Raw genomic sequence first — 9,338 nt, 5'->3', positions numbered from 1 at the left:
TAGAGCCCCGCGCTGCGCGGATGGCCCTGCTTCCGCGCCCCGCGCTCACCCTCCTGTTCCTCCTCATGGCCGCTGTTGTCAGGTGCCAGGAGGAGGCCCAGACCACCGACTGGAGGGCCACCCTGAAGACCATCCGGAACGGCGTTCATAAGATAGACACGTACCTGAACGCTGCCTTGGACCTCCTGGGAGGCGAGGACGGTCTCTGCCAGTATAAATGCAGTGACGGTGAGGGGGCACCCGGGCCCAGCGAGGGCTCCTACTTTCGGGGGATTGGGGTGACGGAGGTCCTGGAGGTGTGAGTGACAGATGCAAGGCAGACCTTGACGGTGTCCTTCGGCTGTGGAAAAACTTAACCACTGCTAGAATCTTGCGGTTCTTGTGATTGAGCAAGCGGGGTACAAGTTCACACCACTATTGTTAGAATGTGAGAGGTCACCTGAGTTTACTGTCCGTTCCATTTGCGTTGCTTCTGAATTACCTTTTCCCCCCTCAATTGCACCAAGTTGCCCAAGAACTTACTGACGTAGGAATCATGGGAATGGAGTGGAACAGACTGATTTTAGCTCAGTTTTTGCTTCCGTAAATTGGATGAACATGCGAAGCAAACTGAGAATTTAAAAACCATGCCGTATTAACTTTCTCTATAATTGATATTAAATGTTTTTTTTTTTTTCTGCAAACCCACAGACAATAACTTGCGACCTTTGTACAGACTTGGTATACTCGTGTTGAGAAAGGGTTCCGATAACTCTCCTTTCCTTAGATATCAGTGACCCCCCTCCTCATTGTTGGTTAACGTTAATACAGTTATTTTCATTTACTCTTTTAATATTTTTCGAACTTTCTCTTTGAACCTGAGAACTTGTTTGGTGGCAGTATGAGTACTGATCAACTCAGTATTTCAGACAGATGATTCTTTTGTAGCACATTTTTGAGTGCTTAAATATTTTAATAGGTCAGAAAAATATTGGACTTTCGTTTGGATATTGAAAATGTTAAAAGAGCACTTGGGAGATCATGTTTCCAATAAGATTAGCCAAGGTTAGAGTCTCATTATGCTGGCAGCAGAAAATAATAGGGGATTCACTGACTTCATTGTTGGAACCTGGTTGTAGGAGTGAACTTAAAAGGAACTGATATCATGTAAAGCTGTGATGCCACCTGCTGCCTGCAATTTTCAAGATAATTTCTAGTTTTATGTTAATAGAAGTAAAGGATGAACTGTATCTTGTGTACTTTAAAGCGCTGAACAGGTGCTGAGACATGTTTCATTGCTTCTTAAATTTGTGCCTAAATGTTGTCACCTAAATGTATGCTTCATAAAGATGTTTTTGTTCTTGTAGAACTTGTGAGGAGGATTAAGTGCATAATTTAAGGATCAAATGGTTGCCTTTCCTGAAGCAAATGTTACAGTTTTACTTAGTCATTCCTATTCATTATACAAATATTTGAGTCCCAACTGTGGGTCAGATGTTGTTCTACTTTGAGATTCAGCAGTTAGTAAAACACAAAAATCTCTTTGTGGAGCTTGAGTTCTGGTGAGGGAGAGATGGGCAGTAAACTAGTAAATAAGTAAAATCAGAGGAAATGTGGAGTCTGAGCAGGGAAGACGAGGGGCCATGTTGGAGGCAATTTACTCTTCTAAATGTTGTTCAGCAAAGGCCTCACTGATGAAAGAATATTTGAGAAGAAATCTGCAAGTGGTAAGTGGGGGCACTGTGGTTATTTGGAGAAAGAGCATTCCAGGCAGAGGAAATAGCAAGTGCAATGGACCTGAGAAGAAAGGCCAGTCAAGGATGACTCTGAAGGTTTTGGCCTGAGCCAAAGGAAGGATACGGTCGCCATTTACAGAGATAGGGAAGACTTGGAAGGAGTCGAGTTCGTAAATTTATTAGTCTAGGGTTCTAGAGTTTATTTACATTTAAAACATCCCTGAAATTGAATGAATACCAGCCTTATTAAAATACTGTTTTAATCTTTTTATTTTATTTTTTGTTAATATTTTTGAGGCAAGGTCTCTCTCTGTGTCCAGGCTAGAGTGGAGTGGTGTGATCATTGCTTATTGCAGCCTCCAACTCCTGGGCTCAAGCAATTCTCCTGCCTCAGTCTCCCAAATAGCTAAGACTATAGACCATGCCCCCACTACACCAGGCTTAATCTTTCTTTTTAATCTCTTTCATCTTCTACAGTCTTCTCAAAATTTACTATTTGGAGTTTATAGGAAGGTCTCTGGCACAAAAAACACAAAGGAATTTGAGAATTTAAGAAATGTTATATGCCTCAGTGAAAAATTTTTTTTTGTCTTAGTAAGTACTCTACGTTTAGCAGACATGTGGTTTCAAGTCCAAGTCACCATACTGATAGATAATTGGATCTCAATGAAAGAAAAAAAAAATTAGGCCAGGCGTGGTGGCTCATGCCTATAATCCCAGCACTTTGGGAGGCTGAGGCAGGTGAATCAGCTGAGCTTAGGAGTTCGAGACCAGCCTGGCTAACATGGTCTCTACTAAAAATACAAAAATTAACTGGGCATGGTGGTACACACCTGTAGTCCCAGCTATTGGGAGGCTGAGGCAGGAGAATAGCTTGTACCTGGGAGGTGGAACTTGCAGTGAGCCAAGATCGTGTCTCCAGCATGGGTGACAGAGCGAGACTCTGTCTCAAAAAATAAATAAATTAATTAATTAAAATAAAATAAAGTAAAATAAAATTGCTGTTACTTGAGCAGTCTCTCTGGAACAGTGATTCAACCTTTCCTATATTTTGGAATTCAGGTGACCAAATCAGAACCAAACAGAACAATCCCAAATCTGGAGAAACATGGTGATTAAGGGGTGTTTTTAGTTGCAAGAAAGAGATCAAGAGAGCTTAAAAAAAAAAAAAAAAAAAAAAAAAAATGTTAGGCCGGGTGCAGTGGCTCATGCCTGTAATCCCAACACTCTGGGAGGCGGAGGCGGGTGGAGTGAGCCGAGATTGCACCACTGCACTCCAGCTGGGTTAAAAAAAAAAAATCCAAAAAAAAAAAAAAAAAAAAAAAAAAAAAAATTGAGTTAATGGGAGGGAGAGGTTGGTCAAATAAACATGTCCTTGCTTTACCTGAGGGCCTGGCATTATGGAGACTTTCTCCCTTAGTTTTGGCCATCCTCTCTTGGATAGGAAAAAGGCCTTATTGAGAGTTAAGTATTTAGGGAAATACATTTGATGATCCATTATTTTCTTAAACTTTTTTCTCCCTTACAGCAAGGAAGATTTAAGGAAGAAAACTTTTCGATTTCCTTTGAAAAATAGAACCCAAAACTGGCTTGTAAATGTTTTTAGAATGATGAATAAGTCGTTAATTCATTCAGTGATGTATGTTTTGTAGGATCCCTCTAGCTGTTGTGCTGAGAACAAAAGGGGTCAAGTTGGGGAGTAAGAATGGAAGCAGGGTGACACATGTAAGAGTCCAGACAAAAGACAGGGGTGATTCTGTTCAGGTTGGTAGCAACAGAAGTAATGAGAAGTAGTTGGATTTTGGATATATTTTCAAGGAAGGACCTAAAAGATTTGCTGATGGCTTGGAAGTTAGGTATAAGTTAAATCAAAAGTGATACTACAGTTTTTGGCCTGAACAACTGGAAGGACAGAATTGCCATTAACTGAAATGGGGAAGAACGTGGAAAGAAGAGTTTTCAGGCATTAGGAAAAATAATAACATATTTGTATGCTTTTGAGAATGGTTCAGTGGAGAGTAGAAATACTGCTGAGGGAGAGAACTGTTGGAGTCATAGCCTTGGGTAAGTGAGAGGGAGTGGTTTCTAGTACACACAGAGAATTTGGCCAAGTTAATAGGAACATGGGAAGAGGATATGAGCACTGATGCTGGTTAAGTGGGTGGATGTTCAAGTTCTCCTGATTGCCTGCTTTTCTCAGTAAAGTAGGAATGCAGGTCATCAGCTGACAGAGAAGATGGGAATGGGGATGTTGGAGATTTGAGGAATATAGGAAAGTGAACAGACTAGAAAAATAAAGTAGCATTAGGACCCTTTGGAGATTAATGATCATTAATACTCAAAGTCTCAAGTGTTTGGGAGTGCAGGTTGGAATCTTACAAAACTCCACGGTGAGACCTTTGTGTGACCCAGCAAACTACTTCTTGTGCTTGTCATCTGCTTCATATTCTTTCCGGTGAAAACAGTTGGTCTATTTGGAAGTATTTGCATCAAATTTAGAAAAAATATGTGGAAAATAATCAACTTTGTCTCAGTCTGTGAAAATCTTTAGATTTCAGCATTCCATACAAATGATAAACAATCAAGAGAAGGAGCTATTGCTTAAGTCAAAAATTGAAATTAATGAATAGTCTTTCCATGCAGTTGTACACAGTGGTTTTGGTTTGTATCTGCTTACAAATTTTAGAGGACAGTGGCCCCAAAACATCATGGTGTTGGTGTTTTGATGTTACTCTGATTTTGTTTCTTCCATTATTGAGTTTTTGCTTTATTTGTAAAACCTGGCACCAGTAGAAATGCTAATTTTTAAAATGCTTGGCCACTGTAACACTATAACAAAATTTAAAATATTGATACATTTGTAACATTGGTGTCTGAATCAACTTAACCTGTAATAAAGAACTATCTATATAACTTGCCTTGTTCAGAAATAACTATTTTAATTTAAAGGTGAATTTAGAACTTCAAAATACTTTAGAATTTATCAGGAAATTAGTTACTTCTAAGTTTTTGGTTTTTTGCTGTGGATAAAGAATTATTTTAATTTCATGAAAGAATGTTTCCCCTTGTTTTAATCTGGTAATTTATTGGGTGCCCACTGTGTGCTAAATATCTTCTACATGAGCAAGACTAAGTCCTTTCTTCATAGAAACTGACTCATGTTAATGTTAATTAGGTCAATAAATGCTAGAAAGAGAGGGAGTGCTATTTTAGATGAGGTAAGCAGAGAAGGCCCCTCTGAGGAAATGACATTCGGAGTTTGCTTCGAAAGAAACTAAAGAACCAATACATATGCCCCTTTTACCGTTTACACTGGGGAGCCAAACTTTTTACCAGCATTTATTTCATGGTGTTATTATCCAATTTTTCATGTACAGTAGATGTTGGCTCTTTAGTACTTGATTTTTATCAGCTCTTCTTCTTAGGACAATTATAACCACTAGCCCTGTTTGACACAGCAGCCTCCTACTTCCTTGGACCTCCATTCCCATTTTTGCCAATTGACCTTCTCTGTACTATCTCTGTTCCTCTTTATTCTCCTATGGTGGGCATGTGTTTAGTTTTTCTGACTTCATTTGTGTCCGATCATTCTCCCATTCAAAGGTATTTATCTCTTATGAGAAAATGTCTATATATGTACATGCATGCCTACACATAGGTATGTATCACTATCATTACACACATCACCAGCATCAGGAATTTTTTTATAGATTTGAAATCAAAGTCTATGGATTTAGATAAAATGCAAAGGGAAGGAAAAATAGAAGTACTGCTGTTGTATGTACATTGAGGGAAGTATCTTTCTGATTGAAAAAAAAAAGTAGGCCAGGCGCGGTGGCTCACACTTGTAATCCCAGCACTTTGGGAAACCGAGGCAGGCGGATCACATGTCAGGAGTTCAAGACGAGCCTGACCAACATGGAGAAACTCTGTCTCTACTAAAAATACAAAATTAGCCAGGCATGGTAGTGCATGCCTGTAATCCCAGCTACTTGGGAGACTGGAGCAGGAGAATTGCTTGAACCCAGGAGGCAGAGGTTGCGGTGAGCTGAGATCATGCCATTGCACTCCAGCCTAGGCAACAAGAGAAAAACTCAGTCTCAAAAAAAAAAAAAAAAAGACAATTGAGACGCATGTCTTTAAAGCCGTAGGCCCATATCGTTTGTCTTAGGGTGGTAATCTTTGCTTCTCATGGAAAAGAGTGAGGTACCAGAAATCTGTAGACTGGCAGATGGGCGGGAGGGAGAATGTACAAGGTGTCTAAAAAGTTGGAAACATACGATAAACATCATGTTTTATTTTCAAATGACACACTCAATATGTTTTTCATTAACCACTAGACACTTTTTTAGATGATATACTTCTAAATTTAAAATAGTCCAGTTGTTAATCTGAACAATATATATTGTAAATACACTATTATTCCTGTTTCCAGACTTTTTGAACATTCTCTGGTGTATTTATTGTACTTTTTTCAGATTAACAACTTGACCTATTACTTAATGTGTATCTCTAGATATGTTTCTAAACATTTTAAACAGTTGATTGTTAAAACCCCTGATGAAAGAGAGGTTCATGATGAAGCTTGAGGAACTAGAATGGGCTTCCCAATAATTAAATGCTGATCTAGCCTCTCTCCTTTTCTGTGAAGAGGTTTATAGTGTGTTAGGGCAAAGAAAACTATAGATAAATATATAGTTTCTCATGATACTCCTGTGAGAAAAACTGGATATGATTTGATGACTTCACTGATGCTTAGAGAGAGGACTCATCTGTAGTGGACACCTGTCCTGATTAATATCTGCATCTTAAGTTTGTGACTATCTGGGAGCAACAGGCAACACTGGGTGAATAGCTCTAGATTTAAAAACTGCTGAGCAGTCGAGAATGGTGAACTGAAACAAACAAGATTGAATCTTACTATATACAATCTTATATTTAGGCTCAAAATTAAATTGCAGAAGTGCTAAGCCTCTAGCAGTAGGTATTAAAAAGTCCATTTTAGAAATAACTGATTTTTTTTTTTTTTAACTACTGTCTATGTTAGCAGTGAGGCACAGCTGAAACATACTATGTTAGGCTGTTTTAATACAAGTACTTTATCCACCACAAAAGGCTAAAAAGCCCATCTTACCCTACAATGTTCAGTCAGAGGTGCCGTATTTTAAAGAGATGTGACAAGCTAGAAGTGATCAGTCTTTGGAGGCTGATGAATGCTCACCAAACTCAAAAGAGGCTTTAGGGCAAACAGCAGGGTTTCTCAATGGATGATCTCCATTTATAATGAATATTCCAACCGCCATGGAAATTAGCCTTCCAAGTCTTCTGTTCATTAATTCATCACATACTTATTGCAAAAATTAATCACAAAGTTATTCCAGGCACTGTTCTAGGCATTGGGAATCCAAAACACAAAAATGTCTGCTTTCAAGGAGTTTGCATTTTAGGGTGGGGAGACATAATAAAATCAGTAGATTAGTGATACAGTATGTTAGAAGGTCATATGTGCTACAATAGTATGGTCAGGGAAGACTTGCTGAGAAGGTGAATGTCTTAGTCTGTTCAGGCTGCTATAACAAGATACCTTAAACTGGGTGGCTTATAAACAACGGAAATTTATCCCTCAGTTCTGGAGGCTGTGAAGTCCAAGATCAAGCATTTGGCAGATTTGTTGTCTGGTAAGGGTTCACTTCCTTGTTCATAGATGGCACCTTCTAGCTGTGTCCTCACATGGTGATGGATGGGGCAGGGCAGCTCTTAAGGGCCACTTTTTTAGGGCACAAATCCATTCATGAGAGATCTGTCCACATGACCTAATCACCTCTAGTAGTCCCACCTCCTAATACCATCACATTGGTGATTATGTTTCAACATGAATTTTGGGGTGATGCAAACATTCAAACCATGGCAGTAAAAGAGAAACTAGTGTCAGGAAAAAGGGCATCCACATGCAGGAAGAGCAGGTTCAAAGGCCCTGGTACAGGAGCAGACTTGCAGTGTCTGTGAAACAGCAAAGAGGAATAGGTTAAGGAAGAAAGGAAGAGAGAATAGGAAGAGGATGAGGTCAGAGAAATCATGGGAGGACCAGGTTATACACGGTTTCATAGGCTTTATAGACTTTGGCTTTTGTTCTGAATAAGATGAGAAGTCTTCGGAGAGGCTCTGAGCAGAAAAAGACATGATCTAACATATTTTAATAAGATCACTTGTGCTCAGTGTGGAGACTGGATTATGAGGGTTAGTGTGGGGCAGGGGAACCAAAGTAGGGCAACTAGTTAGGAGTTTATAGTGATAATCCATTGTGGCTTGGAGTGGGATTGGTAGTAGTAGAGATGGTAAGAAGTGATTAGATTCTGAATATTTTGAGGGTAGAGTCAACAGGATATACCAACAGGATATATGTTGGGTTGAATGTGGAGTATAAGAACACAAGAACATAAGCAACAATGGCTGACATTATTGCTCTGAGCATCTGGAAGGATAGAGTTACCATTAACTGAAAACAGGGAACTGTGAATGGAGCAAATTTGAGGTGAATGTCAGGAGGGACAGCTTAAGTTTGAGATGCCCACTGGACATCCAAGTAGTTAGTATGTCCTTCCTCTGTAGGCCCTTGTAAGTAGGAAGCCAAGTCATAAACTTTTCTTAGGAATGAAGGACTGGGCCGGGCACTGTGGCTCACGCCTGTAATCCCAGCACTTTGGGAGGCCTAGGCGGGTGTATCATGAGGTCAGGAGTTTGAGACCAGCCTGGCCAACATGGTGAAACCCCATCTCTACTGAAAATACAAAAATTAGCCGGGCCTGGTGACGCACGCCTGTAGTCCCAGCTACTCGGGAAGCTGAGGCAGTAGAATCCCTTGAACCCGGGAGGCAGAGGTTGCGATGAGCCAAGATCGTACCACTGCACTCCAGCTTGCTGGGAGGCAAAGCGAGACTCTATCTCAAAAAAAAAAAAAAAAAGAATGAAGGACTAAAAGTAGGAGTTGAAGATCACGGTGACTTCTCTGTGATAGCTTGAGTCATCTACCCTCACCTTCCAAGGGAAGTTAAGGACCCATCCTTATGATAGACAGGATTGGAAAAACAAGACCTAAGTGCTATCATTGGCCTTCCCTTTTCTAGACTCATCTTAACCATTCCTTTTTGTATAGATTGTTCCTTTAGAGCAGGCTATAGTTTTTTTTTTTGTTGTTGGTGGTGGTGGTGGTGGTGTTTTTTGAGACAGAGCTTCTCTCTTGTTGCCCAGGCTGGAGTGCAATGGCGCGATCTTGGCTCACCGCAACCTCTACCTCCTGGGTTCAAGAGATTCTCCTGCCTCAGCCTCTCGAGTAGCTGGGATTACAGGCATGTGTCACCATGCCCAGCTAATTTTGTATTTTTAGTAGAGATGGAGTTTCGCCATGTTGGTCAGTCTGGTCTGGAACTCTCGACCTCAGGTGATCCTCGGCCTCCCAAAGTGCTGTGATTACAGGTGTGAGCCATCGCTCCCAGTCCAGGCTATAACTTTATATCTTCATGAGGTTATACTACTCTCTTGAGGCTGTATATAGTGACCTCAGTTGAGCATGGAACTTCTGAGCAAGTCACTGAAACCGTTTATTTTTTTCTCTTTTTTTATTTT

The 9,338-nt window shown here is 40.2% G+C and overlaps 1 protein-coding gene across 2 annotated transcripts in view; it reads left to right on the top strand.

Moving 5' to 3' along the window:
* The window catches only part of PLA2G12A (phospholipase A2, group XIIA), a 19,937-nt gene continuing 10,599 nt past the window's right edge, over positions 1-9,338 (top strand). Inside the window, exon 1 of one of the 2 annotated variants that reach the window (XM_011970561.1) lies at positions 1-228. In XM_011970561.1, coding sequence (XP_011825951.1) covers positions 21-228 — 208 coding nt within the window. In that variant the 5' untranslated portion in view covers positions 1-20. The remainder of the gene's footprint in view (positions 229-9,338) is intronic. The other variant, XM_011970563.1, reaches the window with a different exon arrangement.

Source organism: Mandrillus leucophaeus, unplaced genomic scaffold, assembly GCF_000951045.1.
Source record: "Mandrillus leucophaeus isolate KB7577 unplaced genomic scaffold, Mleu.le_1.0 Scaffold956, whole genome shotgun sequence".
NCBI lineage: Eukaryota > Metazoa > Chordata > Mammalia > Primates > Cercopithecidae > Mandrillus > Mandrillus leucophaeus.
Note: the sequence above shows the minus strand (reverse complement) of the source record. Positions and strands in the feature narration are given on the sequence as shown.